We start from the raw sequence: 20,350 nt of genomic DNA, 5'->3' as shown, positions 1-20,350 counted from the left end.
GTTTCTTCCAAAGATTGACTTTCAGGGCATATCTCCAACACAGCGAGTGTGTGTTGAACTCATAACTCATGTTAAAATAGAAAATCCAATTTGTGGTGCTCTTTAATTGCATTAAACAACAAACTTAAATTCATTTTAATGATTCATAGCCTTATTGTGAATTACGGCTCAAAGTTAAAGTCTTGAATACGAATCTGGAAGTGGCGATCGATCAAACAAAAAGTAGAGAAGAAGCTTTCAAAGAGTTATGGCATCAGGGAGATCGATCGAAGACGAGTAGAGAAATCCTCTCATATTTTTTATGTTTAAAATGGTACTACATATATGGTAAATCCACTTCCAAATGCCTTATAAAGTTTTCCTTAATGCTTACAAAAAAAATTTTGTGAAAATAAAAAATTTGTATTTTTGACAAAAAAATGTGGGTTAACACACAATCACGGATTTTAGTCAATTTTGCAAATTTATACATAAATCGTCGTTTAAACTATTTATTTTCACCTTCGCCTTACTGTGAAGATTTGAAAATTAAAATAAGACTTTCCGTTGATATTCTTTAGGGTGGAACCCCCAACAATGTTTTGGGCCTCACTACTATATTTTTTTGACTTGATTTCTTAGTTTTCAGCTTAAATATATACTAAATATACATTTATTGATCAGTAAATAGTAAAACCAGCTTTCAAATGCTTTATAAAAATTTCCTTAATACTAACGAAAAATATTTTGCAAAAATAAAGAACTTATATTTTTAACAAAAAAAACTTGGATTAACATTCTTAGTTTTTGGAATGGTCTTATGGTGCTCGACGATGACTGCAGACTGACCAATGCGGCGATCAACTTGCAGCCTCGTGGTCCCTCGACTTGGAGATGGCGGCGGCCACCAAGTTTGAGGGAAGGATACATGTTGAAAACGACATGCCGCTCACTCGGGCTTAGGGTTTTGGACGATGGTGGCTTCGCGGCTCGGTGGCGCGGCTCAAAGCCGTGGTTTCTGCGCGATTGGGGTTTTGAAAACCCACTATTTTATGCTTTTCGATATTATATCTCAACAAGTAATCGACACATTGAATCACAACAATAAATAATTATAACAAGACGTAATTAAAAAAAAAAAAAAAAGAATACTTGGACGATGAGCAATTTCGAGAACGTTTCTTGAGGTTTTGATTCTTCAGGATCCTCTTCTTCTCGCAAAGTCACGTTCGTTCTAATATCATATTGTAAAATAATTCTCAAGTAGGGTGAGAGAGCAACGGCCGAGAGAGAAGGGCACAAGTGATTTGTGATAATGTAGTTTCACCTCCGGGCCTTGCGCTTTTATTTATACTAATCATGATGAACTTTACTTGCCTACAAGTAACAAAAGCCTATAAGAATTTGATCTCCAAATCCATTTTACATTAAGTTCACACAATCATATTCCTAGATATATTATTCATAACACAAATATTTGGGAAATTGACATAAATAGGCCATTTTCTTAATCTTTAGACCAAAATCGGACAAACCGGCCATGCACATTGCACACTCCATACACACCATGCACAAAAGCAAAATGACGAAAATACTTGCATATAAATTGTAAAAACTCACAGCTCATTGCGTAATTTTTCTGATTTCGAAGACACTATAATTGGTTTGGCTTTTTAGTACATTTACCGTTTTTCCCTTTTACAAGGAAAACTGATAAGAAACATATTTTTGCATCCGTATTTCCATCTCCAGCATATTATGCACTCAAACGAGCTCCTTACCCAGATAGTGTCTATGTTGTGGGAAGTCAAACAAAAGAGAGTTAGAACTGACCCTATCATGATTCATCATCACTACTCTCAACAAGGATAAGTTGCTTTTTGCTCTTTAGCCTTTTTGAGGCTCTGTTTTCATTTTCTTCTTCTTCTTCTTCTTTAACCTCATCAGGCTGCGCCGAATCAGCATACTTTGTCACTTGTTCAAGGATTCTATTTCCGTATTTCTCCGTCTTCACTTTTCCAATTATATTCTCCAACTGCAAAGAAATTAAATATGCTTCATGCATAAATTCAGGACACCTACCCCTTGTTTGCATAGCAACAGCATAGATTAATAGCATATAATACATCGCACTGAATCGCTCGCACTACAAGTTTTAATCAAACAGAAGATCTCGAATGACTTAAATTGTTGCAAGAGATCTCCCCCTACACAACCCCCCCCCCCCCCCCCACTAACGAGCTGAAATGTTAACGTAATGAGGCTGAAACTTTTTTTGTATGTATCTTAAATGGAATAGTGTTCACAAAACTAACCAGTTCCATCGAATTTGGCTTCTGGGCACTTATCAAGCTGATTTGTTGAGTAGACAGAACAGAATGTGGAAATATTCCTCCATGAACTGAAGATAGTTCCTTCCTCAGCTCATCAAGCTTCAATTCCAGAGTAGAGGAAGCACGACAGTGTTTAACTGATCTCATACCAGCTACTTTCTTTTGCCCGCTAGTCATTTCAAGCTTTATGCTTCTCTTACCTAAATGTGAAATGAATTCATGTCAATTAGAGCTAACCAGAAAAGAAGCGAAAACGGAGTCAAGAGTAACATAAAACCTTCTTTCCAAGCGGTTAATATGAGTTTCAGTAGTTTATGGACAGTGAAAGGTGAAATGTAGGTGATCATGACACTGAAATTGAGTCGAGTTACATCACAATTCTCTTTCTTTCTATTTGCAGGTACGGCACTCAAAAAGGAAAATATGCATCTTATTAGAGCATCTCCAATGGTATAGACAATTAAAGTAGGCAAAATTGTACTATAAAGGCTGATGTGGCATGTTGGCTACTCAATTGCCTCATGGAAAAAGTGTCACTCCAATGGATTAAGCAATCAAATGGGTTTGCCTAATCAATTGCCTACTCCATTGGAGATGCTCTTAGACCAAATTTTCAGTACAGGAACCTAAACAACCGACATAAAACAGGTATAAAGTACGCTCTAGGTAAATTGGACCATCAACGATATTTTCTTTAATAAACATGTATCATGTGCAGTAGCACCCATAGGTGTAAGAATATTTTACACCAAATTACAGGGGCGTGCAATTTGGCCAGATTGGCCAATATAGACATATATCCAAAGTTAGTGTAAAAGCGGATCTTTACTTCCACAGTTAATCACTTTCATACTGTAACCGACATGTTTTATTTTGCTATTATTAATGAATATAGACATATCAAGAATAGCATTCGAGGAAACTTGTGATAATATGCGACTCCTTTTCTTAGAATACCTCAAAATGTAAAACTATCTGACATTCTGCAATTCACATAAAGGTTAGACTTGAGAACAGCCAAACTAGAAACTCACTCCAAATGGGATGGAAAATGGCTCAAGTTTCGCAATTCTCACGGTTAGCATTCCACCTTCAAAGATATCCTCTAGGGTATGGGTAAAGCTTCTGCAAACTTCTATAACAGAACTGGTAAGTAAATTAAAACTTAAACGCTGCAGTATTACTTTGGAATAGGAGAGCCCAAAAGGACTCATGACTGTCATATTGGCAATATCTTAAAGGCACAAGCACCTTTTGATTTGGGTGATCCTAGCAGATGTAGTCTTTGTGAATAAGCTGTAAATTTGACTGTTTGGATCACTGAATTCTAGTGCAGTGTGTCCCTATATAAATGTTCTAGGTAAGTTCTTGTTATATTTACTAAGCATTATGGATAAATCATCAATCGTTAAGTAGGACATTAACATTATCACGACAAGCTTATGGGTGTTTTGACAGTACTGTCCTTACAAAGGCACCAGTTATGTGTTAGGATTTTGGCTCGTCAAATATGTCCTAATTGGTTTAGGATTGTTTTAGGAAAATTAGAGGTATACAGATTCTTGTCCTAGAGGGATTAGGAAAGAATTTCAGTTTTCCTTATTCAATTTAGGTTTGGATTTCTAGAAGTCTATTTGGATTTGGATAAGTGTAATTTCCTAGTCCACTTAGGGACATGTAAGCCAACCCTATGCCTATAAAAAGGGTGCGGGAAGGCTTAATTTTTGGAGAGAAAAACAGCCAGAGACAGACGAGAGTTTTGAGATTAGTTCTAGGGTTTGCAAAAGTTCTGTAATCTCTATTATTAATCAAGGGAGCGGTGATTTCTCTACCTAGAGAAATCACAACCGGACGTAGGCAAAAGTTCTGCCGAACCAGTATAATTCTTGTGTGTTTCTAAGGTTTTCTATATTTGCTAGTCTAGTCTATTGTCGTTGGTTACATTAAAGAACAAGGTCTAGTGGGCGTGTTTTTCAACATTATGCTACAAAATATGTCGTTCTTAAAATAAAATGCCTCAAACTGTAACTTTCAAAACATAGCATTTCAGATGATACCATAAACTTTTCCTGAATAAAATATGTTAATATAAAGAGACTGGAATACAAATCTCTTATTAGATTTCGACAACACAACTTCTTATACGCGGCATCTTTCGAGAAAGAATAATTTCTGACCTTGCAATACTTGCTTTGCCAAGGGTCCTATTGTTACATATGCATTTGTAGCATAAGCTGTATGCTGAAATTCTTCTTTCTGCATCAAGAACAGTGTGATTCTATATCACGTACTTGAAACAACCATATGAGAGTAATAAAGATTCAACAAAAATAATAACATGCTTACAGAAGATTTAACAGGGCATCATTTATAGAGAATGAAAAATAAAAACCTTGGGAGACACTTTTTGTCTTGCAAAAAAAAAAAAAATTAATAACAACAACAATATGCTTTAACGAAATAATTCAGAAACTAAAAGAAAATGGAACTGTTACAGAATTATAAGGCCCAAAATCTTAAGCTGAGAGCCCACATCAATGTATATCAAACTTACAATCCTCACCTGCAGCCCCACCCTATGCATGGACAAGCAAACAAATGCAGATAGAGATTGGAGATTTTAGGACCTTTGAAACTGGAGCCTTCCCATAATTTTTGGCAAATAAGCAGACCCCAAAAGGCTTAAGGGTCTGTTTGATTCGCCGATGAGATAGATGAGAATGAGATCCCGTTCTCATGTTTAGGAAGACCATTGATGGAAACAGATAACCGCCACATGGTATTCCAAGCACATGAAAGGGGAATCTCATACCCTTTGGGGTGTTTTTCCCATGACTAGAGAAATGCAAACAATGCATCTTTTCTGACTAAATTATCCTGGTTGAAAATTTAGAATACAACTTTTTTATACACAATGCTGGGGTATGATTCAAGGGCTAAAAAAAAATTGGTTCTGATAACTGCATAGTCAGAATGAAAAACAATGAAATTTTTCTTGATGTCATTCTCATTTCCACATTTTGGAACACTCAAAAACTTCTATTCCCATCCCCCAGGAATGAGCATAGGTAATTCCTGCCCAAAGAGCAAATCCCGCAAACCAAATGGGCCAAAGGAACCTTAGGGGTTCAGGAATGGCCAAAAATGAATATCACACTAACAAATATTATTTAAAACAATGCAGGAACATCAAAGTTTAAGACCGAATACTTGCACATGCCAACAACAACAACAACAACAACAAAGCCTTTTCCCACTAGGCTTTGTTGTTGTTGTTGTTGTTGGCACATGCCAGAACATTAAAAATTAGAATTCTTAAAGAGTTTTCTGTGATTGTCAAAAACCAGATCAGAAAAAAATCAAAAAATTAAGAACGACGACTTTTTCAAGGTCCAAGAGTTCAACTTCTTACCAAAAATCGATCTAATATAAGCTGTATGACAAGCTTCTCTATTTCCTCTCTGTTCAGCTCAGAACCTGAGTAATTCATACACCAATGATAAGTTTCCATTCATTAAATGATAACATGTCAGAATTTGTGTTTTAAGTCAAATCTCTCTTAATTTTTTTTTCTTTTTGTTCCATAATTTATTAATGTATAAGTGAAAGGCTATATGATTGTTGGTTCATTATATGTTTTCAATAATATTACTTTGTGCGATAGAAAACTGATTAACTCGTCAATTATACAGTAACTACTAAATAATGTGCAATTGAGTAGTGCGCCCTGTGAACTAACTATATGGCTCCGCCATTGACACCACTTGGAACTACAAAAAGGAAAATACAAAATGCCCCTCCAGTTCTTTCCAAAAGTTTCATGCCTCTCACGCCTTTGACCCTACAAGGCCTACACAATACAGAAAACAACCCCTCGTTCCCATCACTAGATCTTAGACATGCAGAAATCGTGAATAGACCAAAATATAATATGACAGAGACAGTTCTAGCATTCATATAATAACATAATAAAGGCACAGCCTTCGACCTACACAAACTTCATTTTTCCTAAGTAAACTAAAAACCCTCTATTTCTTTTTTCACTCCTCAGTAGATATCACTATTATAGGGAAAGCTGATCAATGCATTGTGCTAGTACGTAACTCAGATTGAAATTACAAAACTGAATTAGTTTACCATTATTTTCTGGTGGTACAAACATTTCCTTGATAGCTAAAATGGTACATTTATTACACCGGAATCAATTTTTTTATTTTTAGAAGAAATGATAACAATTTATTAAAACAATAACATGAATTACAAAATAGTGGATAAGAAATCCACCATCCAGCAAAACTAGCTAAGACCTCTCAAGTAGATCTATATACAAATAACTAAAACTGAATCAAAATCATTTTACGGCTGCTAACATATCCCACACTATATGAGAAAGAGAATAATCCCTGAACTCATTCCTAGATCTACTACACCGGAATCAATCATCTAATACAAAAAGAATTATATAATGGAGCAATAAACATACCTAGTTCCTTGTGCTTTATTTTGATTTTATCAACTAATTGCAGCACAGTCAATCTTTGATCATTTTCTTGTACATCTTGCAGCAAAGAAATAATAACCTTTGCATGACCTGTAAAGCATGCCAACATTATGAACGAACTAATAGACAATTATAAAGAATTGTACTCTTTTCCATTGAAGAGAACGCAAAGAAACATACGTGACACATCCAGTTCTTTAACCTCATTGGAAAATGCACAGTTGTCACACATCCCTGAGATAGCATACATTAGTTATAAGAATTAGTAAAACCAAACAAACGACATGTGTCCCCGTGTGTGCTTATGCATGTGCTCTTGAGCATACAGAGGAACAACCAATAACACTTTATTACCATTGCAGTCCTGTAATGGCTCAGCAAAATGGCGGAAAAACGAACTATGGCGGCATTGTCTTTTTGACTGCAATTTTAAAGAGAAATTGATAAGACTAATGTTAGATTTACTACTTTTATTACAAAAAATCAAATGCATGTGGCGCAAGGCTACAAATATTATGAAACTATGTAACTGGTAGGACGACTAAAATGAAAACGGATACTACCTGACAATATCGTACTATGTCATAAAGGTTCTGCAATCCAGAATTTTCATAGAAGACCATTGAACTCTGCTCAGAGAAAATAAAATCTAAAGATCACATTGTTTAGGAAATTATACATGAACCAGTGCAATAGCAGAAAATAATACCTGTCTAGGAACATCACCGGGTCTGAAATAAAGTAGGCATTGAGAAGGGAGTCCATCTCGTCCAGCTCGGCCGCTTTCCTGGACTTACGAAGGTTACAGAAGGGATAAAATTAAAGGATATGTAAGTTAGCAGCTGGGAAGGTGAAAAACCTGGTAGTATGTTTCCATTGATTTACTTAGGCTGTGATGGATGACAAACCTGACTACAAGCAGTTACCAAGTATTAGATATAACAGGAAAAGAAAAAGACTTCTTTGACTGAACAGTAAAATAAGATTAAATTTGTATTTGTATGCAAACTTCAAATGGCATGGAAAAACAAGACAACATAAGGAAATAGAAGAGAAGTGAAGAAAGAAAGCATCGACTGCACAAGTTTTGTTGTCTGTGATCCCAAGACTTTGAACATTAGACTGAACTTGTCCCTGATCCACCCATAAAAGGTCGTACCCAGTGCACAAGGCTCCCGCTTTACGCAGGGTCTGGGAGAGGTGAATGTCGGCTAGCCTTACCTCCATTTATGGAGAGGCTGCTCCCAAGTCTCGAACCCGAGACCTACCGCTCATGGGCGAAGGCACTTGCCATCGCACCAAGTGCGACCTCTTACTTACCAATATATGAAACTTTTCCCCATAACATGTTACTCATACTTACCAATTTAAATTCTTATGTTATTAATTATTATGAAAAATAATTCCCCCCTTAATATCATTATATTTATAAGGTGCTAAGATTTCCATTGAAAAAAAAAAACGAAATTACAACACAAGAGACATGGTGTTCCCTGAACTACATGCAATTAAAGAACAAGAAAAGATAAAAGCAAGAAAACAAACGAAAGAACTAACAAACATAGAACAGTCCCCAATCAGGAAATAAAATAGCATAAACAATCAGTCCATACTATCTGAAGCCAAAAGGATGTCCAGAAACAAACTCTAACCCACAAGTAATCCACATTCTCCCCCTTCACACCCTAAATGTTTCCCCTATTTCTCTCCATTCAAACAAAACAAAATAAAACTGCCAGCACCAAGCCCTTTTCCCAACTTAGGCTTCTCATAAATAATGCAATACAAGATTCTGGGATTGCCCGAATCAAACTGCACCTTTCTTTATTTTCTGAACCTCTAGTTGTATTAGCTCTGTAAAGATTCCGAGCAATTAGGTTATTTCTATACATTAATGATAATATGCTTTTATTGGGGAATATACATGAACATTGCAAATTTAAGACCGAGTACCCAAGAGTTGGGCTATGTGTGGTGGTCATAATGCTCAATTCAGTGAGAAACAAAGGCCCCAAGTAACCAGCTCAGGCCCCTCAGGTCTCAGTTTTGATATTACTATTGATCGAAGAAATAAAAACATGGTCATTATGATTATAAAGGAGTAAATTATAAATCAAGTTCCAGATTCGAGCTAAAGCTCCTTTCCCTTTTGGGACTCACCATGTTAAAAGAATCAAATCACCATTCAATCATCTATTAAGGTTCCCTTAGTTTAGTGAATATTTTTGCAGATTCAGACCTTATGTACAGTACCGATAGTGTGTGACCGCACCCATGTGCGCGTATGTGCTGGGAAATTAGGGATATCTTGACCTGTATGCATAATAGTTTTCAGAACTTCATGATTCATCCATGACTCCCATTAGGAGTCAAGTCCAAATATGATGACCAGAAAACCACCATAATCTATTAAGTCCCCACATACTGTCAATGCAAAGAAGATAAATTTCGATTGGAGAACCCATACAACACAAAATCAAAACAAATAATGTTGAAGGACTAACCATCTGGTTTGTTGATTCCCATGCCAAATGCCACCTGGAATGCATATGCAAGCTAAGGTGTAAGGAAGATAAATAGGAAAACAATAAAGTTCTTTACGGTGAAAAAGGGAACTGCAAACAAACATACAGTGCCTACGATGACTTGTAGCCTTCCATTGCTCCACCTGTGCTATCAAACATACGAAAGAGGAGAAAGTGACTAAACAAAGGAATATGCATTAACACATGATCATGTGTGAGCTCAGAATAGGCGATACGCATACAGAGTTACCTCAACATCCATAAAGATAATACTAGTTGCTAAAAATAGATAATAAAGGGTAACAATTGAGTTTTAAGAAGCGGGCTTGAATAATATGAGCTGGACATTCAGTTAAAAAAAACTATCTATTAATCTTCCATCCTGAAGGTAACCCATAAGGGTTGACAACCTAAACCAAGCTTTCAAGCATCTAAAGATCAACAACTAATGTAAAACGAATTGTGGAGAGCAAAATGCCTCTGTCTGAGCCCTCTCGAGGCTCTAAACCTACCTCTCGGTCTGCCATCAATTATCTCTTAAAAATTAGATAAACTCACTACTAATCCCTGTCCTCCACCTCCTAACACATGAGCTAGGAATGGTAATTAACAATCAAAATGGTCATAAGCGTGGATAGCAAATACGATATTCATATCCCATTCTTCATTCTGTGTATCGTCTGAATTTTGGGCAACTTTGACTTTTGGATATGGTACTTAGGGAAAAGATATCCAGAATTTCAAGGAATGTGACAAATAAGAGGTTAATCCATGGTAAACTTTAGTCAGCACTCAGCAAAACAATCCAGAAAGATTTTGTCCCTTATAAAAAAAAAAAAGAACAGACCAGCATACTTAGCAACAGTCATGAAATTCCATGATACCCTTGTTAGGTTTTTGGTTCGTCTTTTGTTAAATTCCTATTTTGTTTAGGATTGTATTTTGGAAAGCTAAAGGTGCACAGATTCTTATCCTACAAGGATTAGGAAAGAATTAAGTTTTCTTATACAATTAGATTAGGAACCAACAACAACAACAACAACAAAGCCTTTTCCCACTAAGTGGGGTCGGCTATATGAATCTGTTGACCCTAAAAACTACCAAGCCTATGTGGTGTGCAGGTTGAGTAACTAGTGAGCTAACTACGTCCTTCGGTTGATGCAGGGCTGCCAACTCGTCGGCCGAGCTCGGCCGAGGAGTAAAATATGTTGATGTTGTGTTGGGTGCGCTGCTGACTTCTCGATCTTGCGATTGCGGCCAAGGAAGGAACACTCTCGGCCTTCGGGTTCTAGAGCCTGAAGACAAGGCTGCTAGTTCTACGAAGTTCACAAATCGTCGGCGCCGGATTCGGTCACAGTGATTATATTTGTAAGGGTATAAGCACGCCAAATCGACACCAGAGTATAGGGGCACAGATACTCAAAACAAATATATGTCTTGATGGTAAATGTGGTTCGGCCGTCAGAATGCCGAACTCTAAAGCTTACTTGTGAGTACCCAATCATAAAACAACTCGGCATTCAATGTGCCAAGCCCTAGTAAACTGTAACACCTCACCTCACCAAAAAGGCTAATGAGATGACTTCTGCCAACAAAGACCCGAAAGTCTTTCTCAACCGAGACTTGGATAGATAACCAATCGGCCTCAACGCAGTGCTGTTTATCCAAACTGAAGATGTTCTGCGATCGACTAGTTCTACGGCGATAGTGCTGTTTATCCAGACTGAAGGTATCACCGATTGCCTTCACAGTGCTGTTTATCCAAACTGAAGGTGTGTCGGCAAAAAAGAAAATAAAAATCTCAAGGTTGTTGAGAGGTTTCGCGTAGAGCGAGAGTTTGCGCAAGGCAGTTTGTGTGTTGAATTGGAGAGGCCTTGAATGATGCACCCCTCCCTCTATTTATCGAATCAAACCTATACTCAGACTAGGACTCCTTACCCCGATCCAATCTTATCTCGGTCAGTCCTACTCCTATTAAGACTTTGAACTCAACCACTTATCAAGCCGTATTCATTCCCAAATTTCAGCATTCTCATCCTGTCGAGACTCCTTATTATGTCAGGATTCAACTACCCCATCCTGATAGGACACGGCCGGCCCCCTGAGCAACACTTCTGGGCCGAGACCAATTCTAAACTTGGCCCAAACCAGTATTTTGGGCCCAAACAGAATCTAGAACGCCATTGCGCTCGGTTCTGTGTCATGTCTCCTTTAGATCCAAGTACTCTAAGTCTTTTCTTAAGAGTCTCTTCCAAAGTTTTTCTAGGTCTTCCTCTACCCCTTCGGCCTTGGACCTCTGTCCTCTAGTCGCAACTTCTAACCGAAGCGTCAGTAGGCCTTCTTTGCACATGTCCAAACCACCGTAACCGATTTTCTCTCATCTTTCCCTCAATTTCGGCTACTCCTACTTTACCTCGGATATCCTCATTCCTAATCTTATCCTTTCTCGTGTGCCCACACATCCAACGAAGCATCCTACGTTCACACAACACGCCGGATGCACTCTTCCACTTCATCCATCCAACTTGTATTCTATGGTTGAGGTCTCCATCTAATTCTTCATTATTTTGCAAGATAGATCTTAGGTAGCGAAAGCGGTCGCTCTTTGGTACTTCTTGATCTCCGATCCTCACCCCTAACTCATTTGGGCCTCCATTTGCACTGAACTTGCACTCCAAGTCTAGAATTCAAGACTTGAAGAAGATGTTAAGCAAGGAGTTCGACATAAAGGATCTAGGTGGTACATAAAACATCCTTGGCATGGAAATTCAGAGAGATAGGACCGATGATAGGATCTAGATATCACAAGCCAAATATATCCAAAAGGTTCTTGAGAAGTTCAACATGCTAGAAGCAAAGGCAGTTTCGACTCCTTTGAGTGGCCAACAATGTCCTAAGTCAGAAAAAGAGAAATCAGAGATGGAGAAGGTTCCCTATGCTAATGTTGGGGGCTGCCCAAGGTTTGCAATGGTGTGACACGACCCGACTTAACTCAAGCAATCAGCGTCATTTCCAAGTACATGGCAAATCTAGGAAAGCAACAATGGGATGCAGTAAAGTTGATTCTACATTACTTGAGAGGTTCTTGGTGACAAGGGATTATGTTTGAGAAGAAGCGGAACAAAAATGCAAGGGTGTTAGGGTACATTGATGCTGACTCTGCAGGGGACTTGGAAGAAATTCAAGCATTGCTTGAACTTCATCAATCTCATTGATTGATCAAGGTGGAGCACCTCCTCACTTGAGGTCCAATGAGGCGAGAAGAAGTTTGCCAAGGTGAAGGTTCTTGAAGATTTCCAGAGCTGCTTCAAGAAGGTTCGAAGATAATCTGGGGTGCAACAGTCAAGACTTGGTTCGACTCACCAAGGTGGAGATTATTAGCTTTTTGGTCCGTCTTTTGTTAACCTCCTATCTTGTTTAGGGTTGTATTAGGAAACCAAAAGGTGAACAGATTCTTGTCCTACAAGGATTAGAAAAGAATTAAGTTTTCTTGTAAAATTAGATTAGGAATCCTAGAAGCCAAACTGGATAGGAAAGAAAGTGTACTTTTTCTATCCCATATGGAATAGGAAACTTAATCAGAAAATAGGATGTAAACTGCACCCTATATTTATAAATAGAGGCGCCGGAAAGGCTAAAAGGAAAGTGAGAGAAAACAGAGAGACAGCCAAGGGAAGAAAGGGATTAGTTCTAGGGTTTGCAAAAGGTACTGTATGCTCTATTATTTATCAAAGAAGTCATGGTTTCTCTACCTAGAGAAATCACAACTGGACGTAGGCACAAGTTCTACCAAACCGGTATAAATCTTGTGTGTTTCTGGTTATTCTCTAATTTGCTAAGTTTAATTTATTGCCGGATACATCAAAAGAGCAAGTTCCAGAGGAGAGTCGAAGTAATAACAACCCTCAGCCACAAATCATAATGGAAAAATAATCTCTGCAAAATATCTATAATGAGTCAATAAATTTACCGCTTATGAACATTTTCACGAGCATTTGCATCCATGTCTGCATGATAATGATGAGCTGATATTCCTTTCTCACGCAGCTCCTTTGCAACCTAGAATTCTAAACGTAAGGAATTATGTATAATGCTATTTTGGACAAGCAATTATGTATGATGCAATGCTACAACCTAAAACTCCTATCTATGCATGACAATTATGCTAAAGCCCTGATCATGTGTGAATTTACGCTAAGTAAGCAAATTCATGCAAAAAATATATATAATAATCCAGTTTAGATAAATTAAATAGTTGTGGTCATGGGTCATATCAGACTCACTGTAGCCAACAAGACAGAGAGAAAGAAAGAGAGAGAGAGAGACTCAACAACAGAATCCTATAAAACTTATGTTTACAAAACAGGATACAAAGTGTGTTCTAAGTGAAAATTATCTATAGGGAAAGATTTCTATATTTAGGAAATATGCTCAAAACTGCGATCCTTAAGCAATTCTGTTTTGACTCCAAAAATATTTTGGAAACTCGTTAACATATCAAAAGTTTATCTAACCAAATTCAGGCATTGTGCTTTAAAACTGCTTACACTTCCATCATTTCAGGATTTATTTTGTCCATATCTGTTATCACTTTTTACAAATTATGTGACAGTCAACCGAAAGCAACCAACAATGAAAATAAACGAACAACACAGACCTGTTCACATTCCTTTCGAGAAAAGCAATACACTATGCCAGATTCATGATCTGAATAAGAGTGATGAATAAATTCTGCAATTTCATCAACCACCACCTTGCCAACTGAAGACTTCTCTCGTACCTAAAGCATAAAGAATTATGGCTACCCCTCTTCAAATTCAAAGCCAGAAACAACGAAAAAACAAACAAACCATATAAAATAGATTTGGCCTGTTGACTGTGCTGACAAATTTTACACATCTAGGAATGTGAAGCATCTCCATCAGATCACTTTGCACTTTGTGGGTAGCAGTGGCCTGCAGTATAAATGACAAATCCATCAACTCAACCAAAAAATGCGATTAGAAGCAAGCACATGGTTACTCCATTCTTTTCATTCCTCTATATTATCTACGAATGAAGGTGAAACCGCAAACCCCGAACTGCTTTTTCCCGTTCTATTAGTTTCATATGAGTTGATTGAAATGCCCTAATATTTAAGGAATTTATTATCAAATTTGTAAGCACTCAATAGCATCATTTTGCCGATACAAAACAAAAAATAACAGCCCCTCTGTCATGCTTTCCTTTGCTTCTCTACCACCAGCATGGAAGAGAAAATTGTTACCAGTATTCAGCAAATTATTACCATACATTTTGGGAACTGTTATTAGCACTCCAAAAATCTCATTCTACACTCCTCACAAATGTAATTTTCTTTCCAATTATAGAAAGTTTGGAGTGCAAAATGAGATTGTTGGAGTGCCAATAACAATTCCCTAAATTTTATTAATAAGGAAACTGATACAATGCACAATGAAATCAAAGCTCTCGCCAATCAAGAGAAATAAAATTAACAAGGTACTTTAACTTCTATTGAATACCCAGAATTTAAATTGGGGACTTTTTGTTTATTCGAGATGGGAGTGGAAGAAGCTATGGAATTGTGATAGTGCCTCTAAAGAGGATATAAGAATTAAAGACAGAAAAAAAAACTTACAGTCAGAGCAATCACAGGAACATTGGGAAACTGAGTCTTAAGGATACCAAGACTTTTGTAGTCAGGTCGAAAATCATGACCCCACTGGCTGCAGCAATGTGCCTCCTGAAAAAAATACGCCATGATATTAGACACTACAGAGATATTCAACTTACTAACTAAAGAATCAAAAAGTATTGATTGCTGAAAGGATGATAAAGCCAAAATACCAATATGCCTATTTTTGCTTCAAGGTATAATGAATCATTCAAGGCAACATACTTACGTCAATAGAAATGAGAGATAGACGACCAGCGTGATGGCACTTTTCAAGTTTTGACATAAACCTCTTACTCTTTGATATCTTTTCTGGCGTCACGTACAATATTTTCAAATCTCCCTCCCCCTTTTCAAGGGTCTTGTATATTGACTTCTCCTCCTCCTTATTAGTAGTTGATGTCAACATATGAGCTGGAATGCCTAAAGCTGACAAACCCATCACCTGAAGCATTGGTAGTTTGTTGAATAACCTGATTAAAATCTTCAAGACACAGTTTTTGTAAAGTGATGGATAGAATTTATTACAACCTGGTCCTGAATCAATGAAAGCAAAGGACTGACAACAAGAGCAACTCCATCACGAAGGATTGCTGGAAGCTGGTAACAGAGGCTCTTGCCACCACCCGCAGCCATAATCACTAAAACATCTCTTCCACTCATCACAGCATTGATAATCTGGCACGAATTAGCCACTATCAGCAAATCTAAAGAAAGAGATGGGGATAAGCATCTAAAAAACAGTTTGAACTTTAACAACTAAAGGGCGAACTGGCACTAATATAACGCTAGAACTACTGGAGTGCAATTAACGATACCACCAAGAGAAACACAACTGGTACAGGAGAAAGATAAAACATTCACAATTCCAGCTACCATATCCATCCACTACTCAGGCCAAGGCCCACGTGGTTTATCTGATTGGAAGAATTAGTTTTCAGTTTGAATGATCAAAACTAATACTTGTATTATATATAAAATAAAATGACATATGAAACCACAGTTCAATGAATCAGCTATAAAGACTCACAAACAACTATTTATGCGAGCATAGGAGTTGACTTTTTGAATTACAGAAGTACTGATAAGGTCATTAATTATAATTACTAGTAACTGTAATACTTCCTCTTTGTATTCTTTGTGTAGCTATTGACTCCCTCATTTTCACAGAGAAGTACATACAAAGATTAATCTCAAATATTCTCTACATATACCAAAGCCTAGAGAAAACTAGGACTTTGTGCTTCTTACCTAGCAGTTGGCCCCTGCCCAAACCCTAGCTGTCGGCAAACTAGGTTTTGTTAGCCAATTTCCCTGTGATCTTCCCAGTGAGCAAAATCTATCCATTTTCCAGAACACGTCAATCTCGTCCCGAGAAGAAAACAACACCCTCAGCTGTTTACTGCCACCGCTGCCCTAGAATTTCTAACTTTCCATATGATTCTATGAAGAAGAATGAGCAAATAATGGGGTTTTTGTCTTTAAACGTGAAATGAAAAGAAAAATGCTTGTACTGTCGTGATTTTTTCCACTGCTCTTCCAATTTTTATACGACTGATTACTAAGCTATTTTTTTTTTCTCTCCTTTGGCCAGCCAATCTCCACACCTTCAACTGAGACAGTGAAAAGCAACAATGTGCTGATGCAGGTCACAGTTAATCTAGATGGATCCAGTTATTCTGTGCGGTCTACAGTTGTGGAAATATAAGTCACAGAGAGAGGTAAACTGGGTTACTTTTGAAAGACTACTGAACCATCTGAAACTGATGCTACCTATTCAAACGGAAATTGGCATCTTCAGTTTATACTACATATTTATGTTGATAGTTGCACGCAGATATGGTGTTCAAAATATTTGCAAAAAATCTTGTTTACTTGTGTTCAATTTCTTATCACTAACTTATGTTCAATTGCTTTCATTAAAGCTGAAACATGATTTACTTAAAACATCTTTCTTGTAGACAGAGCTCATGCTTATTGACAACTTGCAAAGGAACTCCTCCATTAAGTAAACTTAGATATGAATTTATATGAATTTTTACCTGACTCAAACCATGAATTTATTCAACATCTGTTTACAAATAAGAAGTACCCAAAGGGAGAGTGCAATAAGATCCCTTATATTCTCTTTCTTAGTAGAGAGCTGACAATATGATAGCAAACAAAGGAGCAGGAAATTTGAAAAAGAACAATCCAGAAACAGAAGTTACCTCTCGCTGATTTGCACGATATGTGGATATGCCAAATATATTGAACCTAACATCATTAGCTCGAGAATCCCACTCAAATATCCCAGACCAGTTTTCCTCAGCATTTGAAGCACCATTAACAGGATATGCTGAATCTTTAGATGCTTCAAGTAAAGCTTGCAGTTCAGATTGCCTTTCATATAACCTCTCTTGTTGGTCAAGCAATATCTTAATTTGGTCTGAAAAACAAGACATATGCATAAATCACTGTGTTCTTAATATATAAGAAAAACGTGGACAAACTTCTGTAACTTATTCAAGATGGATCATATCAGATAACATACATTTACTATCTTTTCTATTTTTTAATAAGAATTGTCTATCAGAAAATATTATCCGCATTGATCAACCAAAACATACATTTTAAATCCTCAAATGAGTTAGAAGGCTAAAATACAAATGATCCAATGAATCAAATCAGACACAACGGGAAGAAAAACAATATTAGCCAAAATTGAAAAATGAGGTCTTCTGAACCCAAATTCGAATCCCCATTCTTGTAATCTGATGATTTTATGCCCGTGGCCTTTTACCACAATGGTGGAAAGGTGTTGATCCCTTGCATGAGGGTGTGGGTTCAAACCCCGTCGGTGGCTAATCTAAACATCTAATCTAACAAAATCTATCATTTGACAAAAAAAAAAAATAGGTGAACCTAACACAGACCAAAAACATCATACATTACAGGGCAGCCTAGCGCACGAGGCTTCGGACATGAGATTTATGGGAACAATAACACCTAATACGTATGCAGCGATACCCCTGTCTCCAGAGAGGCTCCATGACTTGAACAACCAGACACTTGGCACTTAATTCCTCTTATAGTGAATTCGTGATTACTCTCCAGAAAATATTGGTTACACTTGCAATTGCATTATAATATAGACTTAACAAATTTACCCAGCTCCAAATAAAGCCAATTTCTTAAACTAGTACTCAAAATTCGTAAAGATTAATACTTTAATTCCTCATAAACCATTTTCTTTTCTGGTTTATCATAATAATCCTATAGTAAATTAGGTTTCAAAAACTGAAGCATAGAAAGTATCAAATGATGAAATAAAATTTTTGAAAAAAAAAAGGGAAAAGGAAAACAGAAAGCGGAGAGAGAGATAGAGAGGGGTTGGTTACCTTGGACGCCTTGGATTTCAGCCTCTACGTTTTGCAGCTCTTCTGCTATTATGTCTTCCGTTTCCATGCCAAGCTCCTTACGCGACAGAGAGAGACTCAGAGAGAGGGTGATTCGGAACTGCTGTTCACCGCTATGCAGCACAGCGTACGCAATTCCAACACTAAAAGTTATTACTGTTTTTTTTTTCTTTTCTAGACACTCAAAAAAAAAAAAAAAAATCAGTTGGCTACTCAGCGTAGGGGGTGGGCTCGAAAACCTATAAAAATTTGAACCGATTGAAAACGAAAAAGAAAATTATTGATTTGGATTCAATTTTGGTGGTTCAGAATTGAACTGAGCTGAATTCAACCGCAACCTACTTCAAGAAAAAACATAGAACTAGTAGAAGACTTTGCATGAAACCAAGCACGTGGCGTTTTAGAATTCATACGTCGGACTTCATTTAGTGTGACGAGCCTTTATTATTATTGTTTATGTTAGTACTCATTTTCCAAGCCCAACTCCAAGTCAATCTTTAGCCAAATTTCAATTCCAAGGTTGTAAGCACACTTAAAGGTCCAAATATATTCACTATATTTTTTTCTTCATTTTTTTCTTCAATTTCTAGGTTAACAACAAAAAAAAAAAGTAAATAAACTAAAATTGAACCAGACGTAACCGAAATAATTTGGTTTCTAGGTGATCTAGTCTATCGTGGTACTCCTCTAATTTCTTGGCACGTTTTCACCCAAAGCATCCTTCTTGGTGGCTTTAGGTTAAAGGATTTGGCAATTCTAAATCGCTCATTGCTTTTAAAGCATTCTTGGGATATGGTGGATCTCGCTTCTTGCATAGAGGTTTGGTTCCTCCTTCCACTTAAAAAAAATGCTCGGTGTGGCTAGGTTTTAAAAAGGTGCTCCCTATTATCTCTTCACATTCGACTTGGATTGTGGGTGATGGTTCTCAAGTTTCTTTTTGGTTTGATAATTGGTTGGGTAGGCTACTTGGATTTCCTATCTCAGCATCCCTGATGCTCTTGCTCATACTGTCAAAGCCTCAATAAGAGATTTTATATGCAGTTCTCATTTGGAATTGTTGTAGCATTTCACTACTACTATTTTTCCTGAAGTTTTGCTTTAATTACAACTACTCCTCTTCCGGTGTTGGCATCTTTTGACTCTTTATGTTGGTCTAGATCTTTTTTTTTTTTGTATTCTTATAGCTAAAAATACTTATTCTCACTTGCTTAACATTGATAGCCAAGTGCTTTGGTGGAAAATCATTTGGTTTGGAAAAGTCTTCCACGGTAGTCTCCTGACTAACATGGTGCTTCAACATAAGGTTTCTCGTTGCGCATTTTGTAATTCAGCTCTTGAGTATCTCCCTCAAAAAAATTTAGAATGCTTTTGGACTATTGGTCTTGGTTGTTGGAGCTTTTTCGTCGTCCTTCTCTAGTGGCATAATCAATGTTACATGTTTTTTCAGAAACATTTCTTAGAACTTTTTCTGGTTCTACTCGAAAACTTTGGATTATAGTGGCACATACTTTTATATGGGCATTTGGTTTCTTCATAACCAAATTCGTTTTAGGGCAGATTCTAAGTGCTGGCTAGCCGTTTGGTTTCGTGACTCAACTTTAGTGTGTTTTTTGAGTGGTAGTCCTCAAACAGCAAGTTGAGCAGTCCGAAGACGACGAAGAGGACAAGGGCGACGATGGCGCAAGACTTGAACTTAAAGAGCGACAAATCGCAGTTGGATTCCTTGAGGTTGTTCTTAATGCGGTTGATCTTCTTGGTCTTGAACTTTTTGGTAATTTTGGCGGCGAAGGAGGAGTCGGTCTTCATGGTCTCGAGCTTCTTGGCAGCTTTGTCGATGGAGGAGCGAAGGGACTTGTAGGAGTTGGTGTGGTAGATGAGAACCCATGAGATCGCTTGGAGCGGAGGGACTTGCGAGAGTGAAAGTGGGAGGAAGGTAGGAG

At 37.3% G+C, this 20,350-nt stretch overlaps 1 protein-coding gene across 9 annotated transcripts; it reads right to left on the bottom strand.

Annotated features, from left to right (window-relative positions):
- Positions 1-1,605: 1,605 nt before the first annotated feature.
- On the bottom strand, positions 1,606-18,788 carry LOC114822898 (ATP-dependent DNA helicase Q-like 2). Of its 9 annotated transcripts, none has more exons than XR_011577042.1 (21): positions 18,393-18,622; positions 17,223-17,440; positions 15,544-15,690; positions 15,242-15,457; positions 14,977-15,081; positions 14,189-14,293; positions 13,996-14,118; positions 13,309-13,405; positions 9,445-9,486; positions 9,318-9,351; positions 7,673-7,721; positions 7,523-7,600; positions 7,377-7,442; positions 7,168-7,234; positions 6,994-7,047; positions 6,796-6,903; positions 5,725-5,789; positions 4,490-4,568; positions 3,347-3,447; positions 2,295-2,512; positions 1,606-2,014 (listed from the first exon to the last, which is right to left on the bottom strand). XR_011577042.1 is itself a non-coding variant. In XM_070815290.1 (21 exons), exons 4-21 carry the CDS (start codon positions 15,673-15,675, stop codon positions 1,817-1,819), a joined length of 1,827 nt encoding a protein of 608 aa, XP_070671391.1. In that variant the 5' UTR covers positions 15,676-15,690; positions 16,264-16,455; positions 17,223-17,440; positions 18,393-18,555; the 3' UTR covers positions 1,606-1,816. The 9 variants fall into 9 exon arrangements, 5 of the variants coding, with proteins under 5 accessions (XP_070671391.1, XP_070671388.1, XP_028953884.2 ...); XR_011577043.1 differs by having other exon boundaries at positions 3,347-3,444; XR_011577045.1 differs by having other exon boundaries at positions 3,347-3,437.
- Between the last annotated feature and the right edge of the window lie 1,562 nt (positions 18,789-20,350).

This window comes from Malus domestica, chromosome 16, assembly GCF_042453785.1.
Source record: "Malus domestica chromosome 16, GDT2T_hap1".
NCBI lineage: Eukaryota > Viridiplantae > Streptophyta > Magnoliopsida > Rosales > Rosaceae > Malus > Malus domestica.
This window is presented reverse-complemented; position numbering and strand designations above follow the sequence as displayed.